The 14947-nt window shown below is 42.5% G+C and overlaps 1 protein-coding gene across 2 annotated transcripts in view; it reads left to right on the plus strand.

Moving 5' to 3' along the window:
• NUP214 (nucleoporin 214) overlaps window positions 1-14947 on the plus strand; it is a 44227-nt gene that overhangs the window by 26217 nt on the left and 3063 nt on the right. The window contains exons 28-33 of one of the 2 annotated variants that reach the window (XM_075439336.1): window positions 1446-1519; window positions 3335-5101; window positions 6512-6582; window positions 7074-7230; window positions 9469-9618; window positions 12436-12607. In XM_075439336.1, coding sequence (XP_075295451.1) covers window positions 1446-1519; window positions 3335-5101; window positions 6512-6582; window positions 7074-7230; window positions 9469-9618; window positions 12436-12607 — 2391 coding nt within the window. The remainder of the gene's footprint in view (window positions 1-1445; window positions 1520-3334; window positions 5102-6511; window positions 6583-7073; window positions 7231-9468; window positions 9619-12435; window positions 12608-14947) is intronic. The other variant, XM_075439337.1, reaches the window with a different exon arrangement.

Here is a 14947-nt window from a genome sequence, read left to right on the forward strand (position 1 = left end):
CTGAACATGGTCATATTAACACTTGTCGCCTCTGAAGATGGATTCCAAAGAGAATGATGTTGGGTTTCCTAAGCTAGGCGTACATATGTGGGTTTCAAATGCTGACAGAGGTTTGAGAGACAGAAGTGCTGAGATTCGCAATAGGACTTGAAATTTTGTGCTGATGGTCAAACTTGCTGAATTATTTATTTTAGTACAACAGAGCAAATTCTATGTTTTGGCTTGAATGCATGTGAACACATGCATTGGGAACACAACAGCTTCTCAAATGTGCTCAGTGCAGGTGACTAGGGAGTCCCCCGTGCCATCTGGTGATTTCTGTAACATAACAATAACACAAAGCAAGGTGCATGTAATGAACGTATAGTTATTCTGAAAGCTATCTTATGGAGTGTTTTTCCAGGGATGACAAAATACTTCTTTGATCGTATCTTATGTTTGGGGGAGAAGGACGACTCCGTAGAAATGATTGTTTGAAATTCTGCATGTTTACCTATCTAACACTCAAGTGAATTTCTCTTTATGAGGTGGGTAACATTAAGTATTGCAGAACATGCGTAATTTCAAATTACTGGTTTCTTTCAGTCTTAACCATTTCTCTACAAGTTTGTCAAGTGGTTGTTACCCAGATGCCTTGCTGTGCTTTTCAAAGGGCTAAAATAGTCCTTTTGAGAGATGAAAATTCAGATTCAAAAAGCACACAAACCCTGCCTTTGACCCAGGCTGCAGTGTCGCAGTCTGTATACCATATGCTAAATGCAGTGCCATTGTCGGTGATGTCGTAGTTACACAGCCTGAATTCTATATCAGCAGCTGGTCTCTGAGAATTGGAGAAAGCTTAAAAAGCCTCAGGGAATTAAGGTCTCTGGAGGACCCCAGTGCTCATGATGAAAGATCACAGTATTTTTGCAAGACGAGTATTTTTAGTGTGAAATAGTCGTGGGAACTTTTGATTTCTGTCTAAGAGTGATCTCCTTTTTGGTGGCTGGTAGTATCCAGTTACCCTCTTTTGTACATGCACTGTCTCTTACCTTTTAGCTCTTTTAAATAGACTCTAGTTGCCACTGTGGCTTCTGCTCTTGCTAGTCTCCCAAAAGCTATCAGGGTTTGGTGCATGGTATTCAGCTGCCCAGCTGAATGGGGAAGAAATATACAGCAGAAAGGCAAGAATATGGGAGGATGAGGGGTGGTCAAAAGAAATTTGAACTTTGACTCTCTCTAACCCTCTACAAGCCTTGTCAGAGGGGAAACAAATGGTGCCCGGTCTGCATGCATGCTTCTCTCTGCCTGTTTAGTTGTTGGAGAAACTGTACTTATGCCTGTGTAGCTGACTGCGTGCAAGTCTGTACTGGAAGCCAGTCTCAAAGTGGTGTTAATCATGGGGTTGGCAGTTTCAATGCTTTGAGCTAAGTGTCATTCTTTCCCTTTCTCCTCTTTTCTCCTAGGTCTGGATTTAATTTTGGTGTTGTCCCATCAGCTGCTTCATCACCGACGCTGCCCAGCCTCGCTTCCTCGCAAGGTTAGTTTGGAAGAGTGTGCAAACAACATCTCTTTGCTGCTGAGAGAATGCTTACTCTTCCTAACTCGTGTGGTGGTTCTTTTATGTTGCAGTTCTATTATTAAAATTGCAGTAGCTGCAATACCATTATATATGTATGCTGGATTATGCCTTGTGATGCACAGAAATCTAGGCCAGCTGCCTTTCAATTAAGAGTAAGCAAAATATTTGCTGCCAAGAACATCTAAGAGGTACTAGTTTATGAAAAGGGTAACATCTGTAGGCATTTCCTATGCTGTCTTTAATCTGCAGATTTAAAGTTGACGAGGTGATCTGACACAGAAAGCTGTCATTGAGTGGAATGAGCATTTAGTAATGGGGGGGAATGCTTGGCATGGCTTTGTTGCTTCTAAAATTGAGTTGACAATATATAGGCTGCCTTTCCATTTCGTAGGAAGACCCCATTTGCCCAGCTTGGGAAAAGGGGACCGATACATCTGCTTTATAATATTCTTGAAGTTTTCTGCCTCTAATGTCAGTCTTGTGAAAGAGATTCTATGGTCAAAAACTCGCTTCCAGCGCTATTGGTTGCTCTAATAAAAGATACTGCCTCTGCTTACAAATCTTGGCTTGCTTGTATCCTTAGACTACCACAGCCACCGCAACGCTACTAATGCTCTGTTGACGTTAAGCAGAGAGAATTTAACTTGTCTTAAAACTTCAAGATTCAGTTAGCATAAAAGCTTAGGTAAATAGCACTGATAAAGGAGGAGTGGGAGGTGCAGGAGACAGATTGTAAAGAACAGCGTTGTGTGAGGGCAGTTGCTCGACACTGCTCTGTGAAATAGTAGGATCACCTTTGCCTCTGTTAGCTGGTGATGGAAGAAGAACAGAAAGAATTTCAGTGCCTCAGGAGGAAATGAATGCTAGATTATTAAGTGTCAGTTACTGATATACTTAAATATACTTAATATAGGGTAAAACACAAGGATAGTATGACCTGTAAGAAGCTTTCGCTCTTTGTTATTTGATCTCCATGCAGATTTCCTGTACCTTGACCAAATCAGCCCAAGTCCAAACACCAATGCAATGTCTTCAAGTCAGAATTTGTGTGTGTGTTTGGTGCTCGGAAATGAAATGACAATACATCAAGTAAAACTAGTCCAGTCTCTCCCTTATAACTTCAGCAGTCTTACACTGTTGGACAGCAGTAGAACTTACAAGTGGAGCCGCTTTGGCAATTGCATTTGAGAACTTTTTTTCTAGTTTTTCAAAGCTGAAAACAGATTGCATAGAAACTGGTCGGTAGTCTACAAATAGTTGAATTTATAAAGAAAGATCTGATTCTGTAGAGACTTAAGTGCCAGAAAGTATTTTTATGACCCAAACTCTGTTCTGAGCTGTTGGTTTAAACAGAGTTCTGTAGTGAATGTCAGGAATTGTTTAGCTGAACCAAGTAAGAAGGGGTGAAAATGGTATTAACAGCAAATAGTCTGTAGTAACCAAGTCTTTTATGTTTTTATCAAACTGTTGAAAAAGAGATAAGAGCCAAAGGCTGAAATTGTACTCAGAGAAGGATGGTTAAGTGGAGGCTGTGACATGAAAGTAACAGCATTTGTCACTGCAACCCTGTCCATAGAGGCTTCAGATGTCACTGTTGTCTCCTGAATGTACATGGAAATGGCAGTTACCTGATGGTCAGAGGCTTTATAGTTTTGAGGCAAGAGCACTGTCTAACAATCTGCGAAACACTAAAGCATGCTATAATTGTAAGAATGATAAATGAGTTTTGTATACCGTAATTCAATTTGTAACTTCTATTTCTCCAACTGACAGCCCCTGCTAAAGAGTCTGCCCAGACCGATTCATTTTCACTTGCTGGGACTTCCAAATTTGGAGTAGTCCCTGAGAGCTCCTTTGCTTTTGGGTCCCTCAAGCCAGCAAGTTCTCCAGCAGCCTTAGTAGGAAACAGCTCCTCAGCAGATGGCACCCAGTCAACCAAACCTGCTGCAACAACATCTTCTGCTACCTCCACGACCTCTGGCAAGTTGGATATCCCTCCGTCTAAACCAGGAGATCATTTGTTTCAGAGCAGTCTAGCTGGGGAAACTCTTGGGAGCTTCTCAGGACTACGTGTTGGTCAAGTAGACGATAATGCCAAGACCACCACTAAGGCACCATCTACCAGTGTTGCAGGAGCACAGTCCACTAAAGTATCTACAATACCTTCTGGGTTTACTTTTGGTGCTCCCCTGTCATTAGGAAAAGCTGGGGAAGCTGCTTCAATGTCAGTCACGTCAGCTGGCACGGCGTCCCCGTCCGTCAGCACTAGTGCCACAGGCAGTCTTTTTGGCAATGTCCAGATAACGAACACAGGGTCTTCTGGGGTATTTAATCTTGGAGGCCCTAGTGGCAATAAACCTACCTTTTCATTTGGTATTCAGCAAGCAAACAGTATGAGCACATCCACTTCTACCCCTTCTACTCTCTCTGCTTCAACATCCCTCTCATTTGGAAGTTTCTTGAGTTCATCGCAAACTGCTGTCCCTGCTGCCACTTCTAATAAGGGTACAGGGGATGCCAAATTACCGTCTGCATCAGAAAAGCCATCTGAAAACGAAGCTGTAGCAGCTGGGTCTTCACCTCCAATGACACAATCACCACAGCCACAGATACAGCTTTTGGAGTCTGTTAAAGAACCCACTTTACCCCCAGCCACGGCAGGGGACACTGTCTCTGCGGGCGCTGGCACCACATCAGCAGCACCTCCCCCTGATGCCGTTGCTACTCCTGCCTCCACAGGTGATTTGAAGGCACCGATGCCTCCTGCTGTCTCTGCATCTGCCCCGCCAGATCAGAATGTCTCGTCGACAACCTGTACAACAAACATTGCCTCTCCTGCAGAAGCCACAAGTGCGCTGGCTGCTACCTCTGATGCTACTACATGTGTTCAGAGTCTAGCTGTTGGTGCCTCTGTGTTTGCCCCCGCTTCTGCAGGCTCCTCGGTGTTCTCTCAGTCTCCAAGTTCCAGCTCTTCTAGCTCAGCATTTAGCCAGCCTTCCAGTGATACAAGTGCCACTCCTTCCACACCGCCTGTTTTTGGACAGCTGCCAGCAGGTACCACAGCATCCTCTCCGTTTGGGCAACTCGCCACCAGTACCTTGTCCACTGCCACTGCTACCACACAGGCTGCAAGCTCAGGTTTTGGGACTTCTGCTTTTGGCACCACTACTACCGGGGGCTTTGGTCAGCCAACCTTTGGACAAGCGCCAACCTTTGGGCAACCAGCAAGCAGTTCTTCAGGTGGTTTTACCTTTAGCCAGTCTGGGTTTGGGACAATGCCAGCCTTTGGCCAGCCAGCGGCTTCCACAGCAGCCTCGAGCAGCGGCAGTGTTTTTGGAGCACCGGCTAGCACCAACAGTGGCGGCTCCTTTTCCTTTGGACAGCCGTCTGCCAGCACTGGAGGTGGCCTGTTTGGACAGAGCAGCCCTCCCGTGTTTGGGCAGAACACTGGCTTTGGGCAAGGGGGATCCGTCTTTGGTAGCGCTGCCGCCGTTACTACTACAACGTCATCTGCTGGGTTCAGCTTCTGCCAAGCTTCAGGTAAGAACAAACTGAAGGGAGATGGGATATCCCAGCGGCAATGTGTGGCTGAAGTACAGAGAGCAGTGTATCACTGGGGAAAGTAGGACATTTTTAGTGCCTTTTCTCCCCCCTATGGCACTTGATTGTTTTTGGTTTGGCTTTTGGGATGTTTTAGGGTTGTGTTTTTTTTTTTTTTTTGATTGGCAAGACTAGGAGCTGCAGTGTGAGGGGGAGGCTAATGTTGGAGACCAAAGAAGCTTTTGCTCTGCTTCGCTGTTCTTCAGTAGGCCTCTGAATGTAGCCTTTTCAATCCAATCTTGTATTCATTTTATACTCGGAAGTCTACCTTGACTTAATTTTGAAATACGTGTTGTTCTGCCTGTTGCACAATAAGTGGGCATTTCCTTCAGTGGGCTGCACTGAGTACGTGCATGAGTGGATGTGTAGCCAGGTATAGTACTGTGTCATGATCTGGGATGGCAAAAAAGTTTTAAGCCCTCAAAGTGATGGATTAGCAAGGGACTAATCTGTTAGATCCGCTTTTGTATTTGGAAACATCTCAAAATTAAATATAGCAGTAACATGACCATCAGCTACCTGTCTACACAGTTAAATTGAATACTTGCGCAGACCAAGCCTTCGTCAGTCTCCTTTTGTTCTTGACATTGCTGCCATATATTGTTGGGGTTTTTTTTGCAAAGCTTTGTCTGTAATCTTCAGAGCGCTCCCAGGGAAAAGTGAAAAGTACATAGTAATAACAGAGAACGTGTATTTCCAAGGAAGAAAAACTAATTAGGCTCATTTAATTAAAAATGATGGCGCTGTAGGCAAACTGCTTTGCTCATTTTAACTACAGTAACAGAGAATAGTTAAATTGAGGGAAGTGAACTCTGCTTGAAAAAGGTGTTCCTAATTATAGAAATGCAAGTTTTATTACAAAATGCACATTTAAGTGAAGTGGGAAATGGAACGGGGAGTTCTTTTTTTAATCAAAACATTTCATTGTCTGCAATGGGAATCTTTAGGTAACAAAGCTCAGATCCTCCCTACACAAGGGAAATCAGAATGCTACAGTGCTTGTTCATGACTTGCAGTGTTATTATAGCAGTGTTAACAGAAATCCAGTTCTCTTATATTGTTAGCAACAATCCCTCAAGTGAAAAGGCCTTTTATTTTCTGTTTGTTTTTTAAGTTGGCTGAAGAGAAAAGGAGAATGACTTTCAGATAAACTTTCAATGGAATTTATTATTTGTATGTTGGCGTATACTTTAAATTTGTCCAACCTAGGTACATTTGGTAACATCATTTGGATCTCTGTGTTTTGGCGTGGGAGACCTGTTCTTTCCCTGTTCTGGACTAGTGTCACCTCCTCAAGTGGCCTTATTCCCTGATAATAGTTCTGGTTATTTTCTTTTCTTTTCTTGGCAGGTTTTGGTTCTAGTAACACAGGTTCTGTGTTTGGGCAAGCAGCTAATACTGGAGGCACTGTCTTTGGCCAGGCAAGTATTTATTGCTTTTGTAAAAACAAGGGACTGTTATGTGTAGTGGACGTGTCCAGGGTTCCCTACCTATTTCTGGTATATTAAAATAAATAAATAAAGATACAATTTGACGTTCTCAGTAAAAAGTGTCCCAGTCTGTGTCGAAGATACGTGCTATCGTAGTGGGCACCAAGGCAGCAGCTGCATGAATGTTTTCCAAGGAATATGGAGAGACAAACATTTTATCACAGGCAAGATAAGATAGAGATGTGGTAAGTCTTTATTCCATGCTAAGTGGAAAGTGGACAGTGCAGGGCAAGTTTCAAAGATATTATTCTGTATTTTAGACATGGTTTAAGACATGGTTTAAAAAATGAGATTTCATTGCATTATGTGTTGGAAGGTAATTGCTTTCTGGTTCATCAGCCCCTTCATACCTTCAGAGGAATAGGCCAGACAGAAAACTTTGACTTCTCTTAAATCTGATTTTTGTCCTTTTTATGTTCTAGCAGCCATCTTCTTCTAGTGGAGGCTTGTTTGCATCTGGAAGTGGTGGGAGAGATGGAGGTTTCTTCAGTGGTTTGGGAGGAAAGCCAAGTCAGGAAGCAGCCAATAAGAATCCTTTCAGTTCCTCCAGTGGAGGATTTGGATCTGCAGCTTCCCAGAGTAAGTGAACAAAACAAGAATACAAAATGTGCTGTGATTTCCATCTACTTGTGCGATCCCATCTGCTTCTCTGCAGTTAGTCGTCTTTGAGTAAATTCTGTCTTAACGTGAAGGACTTCTAGGGGTAGCAGACAGTATGCATGATGTGTAATCTGGAATTTTTCCTTTTACGTTTATGGAAAATGAGTAGGGAAACCATTGAAACAAACAAGCAGATGAAAGAAGTGTGAAGAATATCTATATGGTGTAGGGAATTCTTGGCCAAGCACTTCTTTAAAATTGAATACTTTAAGTCCTTGTTACTGAATTTCTGCTTCCAGCTTGGTTGGAAGTTAGAAAAGCTTTAATTATTTCTCATATGCCCTGATGCTTAGAGAATAATTAAGAATCCATGCTCAGGTGAAACCAAGTTAACAAGTGCGTGATGGATAGCAGTTTCTTCAGCTTTGTCCAGAAAATGGTTGTCTTTATTCAGCACATGCAAGATATTTTACCAAAATTTGTTGTAATATATGGGTAAGTGCTCAGGCATTTTTCATGTACGGAGGAGACGTGAATTTTATCAGTCACGTGGGTGTGGTAAAGAAGAATATGTTCAGTGGTTGGTTTGGGGATGTAGTCTGTTTTGGTGAGGAAGCAGAATTATAGAGTTCCTTTTATCAGTTTTTATCCAGATTTGATAGACAGGCTGGGTCTCTCACGGCAACACTCACAGGCATCGTGAAAGCTGGGTAGAGGAGAGGAACTGTGTTAAAGCCCTCTCTGGGAGGAGCAACTCAGCACTTGTCCTTGCTTTTGCTTCAGCTGTCAGCTAAAAGGCATTGGTCCACATGTGCGTTTTAGCTAAATCAGTCTGCATGTGAGATGCCACACCAGTCCTCCCACATGTTGCTTCTTGCCCAGCCAACCAACCTCACAAAAGGAGGCATGAAAAGTAGTTAAGAATACATTAAAGCTACCCGCGGGTTTCTTTGCACCAGGGACTTTAAGGGACTATTAGAAATTTTTTCTAGAAGCTCTAAAGGATTAACTGTAAAGGCAAGAATCTATCACTGTCTATTAGTGTAAAGTGTGGTGGGTTTTTTTTTGGTGTTTTAGTGCCAGAGTCAAGTTAAAAACACATTACTCTTGAGTTTTCTGGGCTAACAGGTCTTGGTAATACTCTAAAATATGAGCTTAGATTCATACATGCCATTATCTGCTGTAGCAATTAGTTTGCAATACTAACAGGCGCTCTCATGCCTTGTGTTTGCAGCTATTGCAGATCTGCACTTGTTACGTGCATTTGTATGTCACAAAAGGTATTCATAAGGATTTCTTAACTGTGGCTTTTATTTAATGACTGCCTGGCTTTGTTATTTCATCACTTGCGACTGGGATTTGGCAGAAAGGGAAAGCAGAAGGGATGGAGTCCAGGAGGGCAGAAGACGCAAAGAAGGGGAAGCAGTGGCTAGGACATAAAAGTGGAGGAACAAAGGAAAGCTGTAGAATGAGCTGCAAGTGCCTAAAAGTAGCACTTCAGGTCTTGGGAGAGCAAATCGTGTCTTTCATTACATCTTTAATGATCCATTTGGATTAATGATGGAGGTCAGTTCTCCAACCTTGCTGGTTTAGTCCTCCTTTATTGCAGTGCTGGGTTTTGTGATGAAGTAAAACAGATATTTCACCAGTGAAAAGCTTTGGTTATTCTGTGTCCTGCCACTAGATGCTAAAAATCTGTGTAGCCTTCTGAAAGATGATAACTTCAGTCATTTCTCAGTAAGGCTGGAAAAGTTAGGCTCCTACTCTAAGGTCTTGTCAGATAGTCATGTTAAGAAATACTGGCCATTGCCAGCATAGCTGAGAATCTTTAATTTGTGGTGGACTGATATTTGTGTTGACAAGAGAAACTGATTCTGGCTGCTGTGATTTCTCACTTGAGGGATTGTCTGTTAGTGACTGCGGCGCAGGATGCAGCTAAACAAATCATCCATCACTGCGATTTGCTAGACTGCAGCAATAAAGGGTTGTTAGTGGTCCGTCAGATCTGAATGGATCTTGGTGGAACTGCAAACGAACCCCTGTCGGAACAGCAGAAGACTCAGCTTCTCTCTGCAGAGTGCTGTTTTTCAATGTATTCATTTTGTGCTTGGGGATTGGAGAGGTAAAAGGGGTTTCTCTTTCTCCTGATGCAGTTAACGAAGTGTAATGTAGAATATTGTCTTTTATGAGCTTCATGGCTTTTGTTCATCTCCCCAGATTCTTCTAGCTTATTTGGAAACAGCGGAGCAAAGACCTTTGGATTTGGCAGCTCGTCTTTCGGAGAGCAGAAGCCTACGGGCACTTTCAGCTCTGGTGGTGGGAGCGTGGCGTCTCAGGGCTTTGGGTTCTCCAGTCCAGCCAAAGCAGGTACTTTGACCCCTCCACTATGAACACTCCTGCTTAGCTGTGAGATATTTAGTAGAGTATTCTACCATTTAGACGTCTACAGCCTGGGCTCAGTACATGTACAGGAATTGTCTCTGAACAACAAATAAAAAATAACTGATGGCTTAGTGAATGGAACTTTTAGTTGCTGGATTCAAGGCAGAGATTTACAATCTCTTTGCAGTTTTTGAGCTCTTGCACAGAAAAAGCATCCAATAAACTATATTTTCAGATGTTCATTCCAGAAATTTCCATTGCAGTTTAAGAGCAGAGCTGTGTGAATTAGTTCTGGTCTTATGTACCATACAATGAAGAGTACAGAATATGGAACTGAATAAATTTTTCCTATTTTAGATGCTTTTCCATATTTTAGATGGAGTATTATCTTCCAAACTTCACTCTGGGGTTTGTAACCCTTTTTGTCCTCATTTCTTGATGTGAATGAATGCCCAGGTGTCTATAATGGGAAAGCTTCCTCATGAAATTCGTACCAGACGTGCTTCAGGTCCTTCTCTTTTGAAATCGGTCATCATCACTTTCTTCTGTGGTTGAGCTGTCGTTTCCTCCATCGATTGAATTAGTTGAATCAAATATTGGAAATTTCACAAAAAACTTTTTTTTTTAATGTCATCTGCCCAAAGAAAAAGCCACAAAAGTAGTGGTGACTGTGATATGTTCATTAGGACTGAATGTTGGAAACTTCATTTTGTTAATCACCAGGCAAAAATGGAGGCAGAGCAAAGCTTTTCTCCTCTATCCTCAGACCATTCTTACAGTGAACATGTAATGAAGAAGATAAGTGTTCTGCACCAAGTATGCCTACTGAAGCTTCATCACTGGGGGGAGTAGGGGAGGCTTGGTCATCCTTGAAATTGTATTGAAAGAATGGTGCTCAAGAACTCTCTTTGGAGAAACAATGCTTTGAGAGGAGGCACTCCGTGCTTTGACAGGATCTGTGCTCGCGTGTTAGTGAAGTGGCTGAGAGCACAATGACGGTGCCGTCAGATCAGCAGCCATTTGTAAGGTGTCTCTCAAGTATTGCATTCTGCTTGGTATCAGACTGAGTTTCTTGTCTCGGGGGTACCTCCTATCTGTTAGTTTTGCCAGAGGAGAAAGGCATTGCTGAAGGAAGTTTTCTTTCATTCACCTAATGACTCTTTCCTTGTTTTTGATTATTTTGGTTTCAAAATTCTTCTTGAGATAGGATTCACAAGAAGTTTCTGCAGAAGGCACATCCACTCACAACTGAGCCCCTCAGATCTTTCCCTCCTCTGGCTGTATTTGATAAATATTGAAGTGAATGGTGTGTCTTCCTCTCCAGACTACAGTGGAAGTGTTTACTTGATTTGAATCTCCCTTTTGCCATGGTTTCACTACTGCGATGTTTTACTTGCCTTTCTCCACTGTTAATATGCATTGCAAAAGAGAGAGTATGCCAAGCAAAGCTTCAGTCACTGTGATAAATACTTCGAACTTCCTAGAGATAGAGGTAACAAAGATACGTGATCTGTGTTTAAATAATTCAGGCCTAGCATTTTTTTCCAGACCTTTTGTGTTTACAGCCAAACAGTATCCATTACCTGGACATGGACTGGAATTTCACCCAGGGTATTAAAATGTGTGCTGGTATTCCAGTCCTAAGCCCTAGGCAAACGAAAGAGCAGGTGTCCTTCATGTTCCACAGTGTCAATTGGAAAGAGACAAATAATGTCAGCATATGAACATAGAATAAAACAATCTGGGTAGAAGTCCATTCAGAGCTGCGGAAGGCAGCTAAACCCCAGAGAGAAGTTGTCAATAGCAGAGTTCTGTTCTTGATTCCCTGCAGGAATCGTGCAGTTCCACCGACCTGGCTTTAATCATTGCATCTTATTTTCCACCACTTAAACCAGGATTGGATCATACCCTACCTCCTGAATCTTTTTACATCACTGGAGCACCTAAAAACCAAGCCTGCCATCTACTCTCTGATCTTAAGAGATGGGCGAGCCTTGCCCATTGCACTCGGGAGTGCTTCCAGTTTAAGCACTGGCGTGCATGAAGTTCTGTCCACAGGACACTTGCATGTCCTTCCAGAACTTTAGATTAGAAACCAGGGTAAAACACTGCATCCAAGCCACAGCAGCAAACGTTCACGAAGCTGGCCTTTCCAGGAGACTTTTCGTTCTGCTTGTTACAAGCAGTTCCTTTGGATAGTAACTTGCTCTACCCGTCACCATTTAAACTTTACTTGAAAACTGACTACATAAGCTAAGCTTTTTTTCTGGTAACAGTGCTAGTTTTGTGATGACGGATGGTTATGTCTTTTTTTTATAATAATAAAAGCATCAGTCTAGCATCTGTTTTGTGTATTTTTGCTATACCTTGCTTATTGTGTATGCTTGCTATTTCACAATTAAGGTACTGGTCTTTTCTATATAAAGCAAGTAGAGATTCCTTCACCGTGTGCAAGCGTGTACGATATGTTACCACCTTTTAGTACAGCTCTGGAGACTGAATTGATCTTGTGTTCAAACGTTTGAGACCCGGAACGTTGTTTTCTTCTAGATAGCCTCTTAATTCGGTTGCAGTTTTTTTTCATGCGTTCAGGCACTTTTCTTGTCCATGTCTTTTGTAACAAAACGTCCTGCAGTTTGGAAGCTTTGTGGCAGTCAGTTTTATAAATAATGCTGTGTCCATATGATAAGATGAGGAGCTTGATTATGGAGATTGTCTGCTTGGAAATCTAGTTTTTGTTTTCTCTTTCTGCATTCTTGTTTACATGATGTTCTTGTCCCTGTTTGCCTCTGTTTTGCTCAGGTGGCTTCGGTGCTGCTCCAGTGTTTGGCAGCCCTCCCACTTTTGGGGGATCCCCTGGGTTCGGAGGGGTGCCAGCATTCGGTTCAGCCCCAACCTTTTCAAGCCCTCTGGGCTCAACGGGAGGCAAAGTGTTCGGCGAGGGTACAGCAGCAGCCAGCGCTGGAGGATTTGGGTAAGCCAACCAGGGTCTAGAGTTTGGGAAAGCAATACTCTTGCATGACAAAAACTATTACGCTTAGTTACCTCTGCATTAATGTGAAGAATGTATTCTGTGATTGATTGCTAAGCTCTAACTATCCTTGGTTTGGTTTTGTTTTTTGTTTTTTTTTTTTTAAATAAGAAAAAGGGCAGATTACAAATACTGTAACCCCAAAGGAAATAATATGCATGATCTTATTTTAATGCTGAAACTACTATGTTGAATCTTTAGCTTTAGAGATGGGGGGGAGAGGAGAATGTGAGTCATCTTGCAACTGTCTAAGGGAATGCAGGAGTATTTTCTGTGTGCACACTCGGTGAGTTCAAAGCTAGGCCTACAAACTATGCCTAGCAAAGAAAATAAATATCATTATCTGTGACTCTGTCTCGCTGCCTTATCCACTTGTGAGATTTGGGCTAGAGATACTAATGAGAACTCAGTCTGTTCCCTCACCTCTGAGGGGTGAGACGAAGCACTTGTAACAGCCTGTGCTCCCAGAACGATTTGTGTTTATCCCACACTGATTGTTTTTACCTGTTTCTTTACCCCTTAAGCCTGTGCTTGGAACCAGAGCAGAAAGCACTTTATTCCTTGTTTTGTTCAGCAAGTACAGAATTTCAGAGCTTGCTAAGCAGCTTCTGCAATAGGCAGCAAATGCTCTTCTTCAGTATTGCACTACTAGCAAGCAACTCTCCTTCACACCCCACAATTATATTCAGACCGAATAGACCAAATTAAAATAAAGAAAAATTTCCAATGAAAAGAGGAAACTCGGTATCTTCCCAGTCTTACTGTTTACATATTTCGCAAGTGTTTGTCTTTTAGTTTCAGGAGGAACTGCCTTTATGTAAGGCCCATTAGAACACCCAGAAGTGTAACTTGTTCATTCCCCGTGAGGTCAGGCAGATACCCATCTGCCAGGGCACCCCTGGGCTGTGGGAGGCTTCAGCTCTGTTCTTCTGTACAACCTCAACTGTGGTGCAGCAAGTTGGAGAGTCCCTTTGGAAAGGGTAAAAACAGAGGCAGCTTAATTAAATCCTCGCAAAGAAGGATGCGCTTGTAGGGATGACTTAGCTTCAACTCAACTGATGTTTTGTTACGTTCCAACTTTCGGCCACTGTGCTGCAGGATTTTGTAAGGAAACTGGATGCGCTCAGTGACAATGTTGGAAGCTTAAAGACAAAATGGGATTCAGAACAAGCAACGCGGTGATGCAGACAGAGGGCTTGCATAAGGAGTCTGCAGACTGAAGAATTCAGTGGCTTAGCGTGGGAAGTTTTGAGAATTTCTTCTCTACTAGAAAGGTGCAGACTCACTCTTATATCTTCAGAGTTGCCCGAGTAGTTTGATTTTGATTTTAAAACTTTAAAAGAGTGTGCAAAATTCCCAGGCGTCTTTACAAAAACCTAAATCTCACCACAAAATTTTGAGCAATAGCTTAATTCTGCAGTATAATGTAGCGTCTGTGCAGGACTTCCCTTCTGCCTTTCTCTTGAAGTGAAACTTCAAAAATCCCAAATCCAGAGAAGTTACTTGCCAGTACGTTGTGTGATATTAGCTCCAAGTTCCTGAGAACACCCTGCTAACTTAAATACACGTGATTCATTACTGCTTCAATTCTGAAAAATCTGTATCACTTGATAAATAACTTGGGTATCAAAAAGAGAAACCACTACACTTCTTCAAAGCTGGCAGTTCTGACTGCTGGTGAGCAAATAATGTTTTGCTTTCCTGAACTAGCCTCAAGTGCCTCTCAGTTCTGTTTTGTTTAGGAGCTTTACAAAAGACATGAAATTCTGGGCAGATACGTTGATTAAGCTGTTACCAGGCAATGACTCTATCTCATGTCTTTTGTATGTTTAAAAAAAATCTGCCCATAGCTTAAGCTGTTTCTCTGTTGCTACTATGCTTAGCATTTTTCAACAGGCATGATGTTCTAGTTGCATCTGAAAGAAGCGGTTTGAACCACAAGTTTCCTTGTCACTATTTTCACCTCCAATTCGTTTTACCGGGTAAATGTGATTTGTGTGTTCAGTGGCATCGTCCTGAGGAGACGGAGCACTGTAGAAACCTCTTGTTCTCCAGTGCGTTACCCCATCTTGCTTCGTTTTGAAAAGAACTACAAAACCTGTTCTACGCTTGCTGAGAAAACCACGTTTGTGGTTCTGAGCTGAAGTTGTCTGCAAGGTGCATGGGTCAAGAGCTAAACTAGAGGCAGAGGGGATGGTTAGCAGGGTCAAAGATGCAAGGTCACTGGACTGCATGTTGTATCCAATGCTGTGTATGGAAGTAGCGTGTACGGTTGGCAGTGCC

Source organism: Opisthocomus hoazin, chromosome 19 (genome assembly GCF_030867145.1).
Source record: "Opisthocomus hoazin isolate bOpiHoa1 chromosome 19, bOpiHoa1.hap1, whole genome shotgun sequence".
In the NCBI taxonomy this organism is placed as follows: Eukaryota; Metazoa; Chordata; class Aves; order Opisthocomiformes; family Opisthocomidae; genus Opisthocomus; species Opisthocomus hoazin.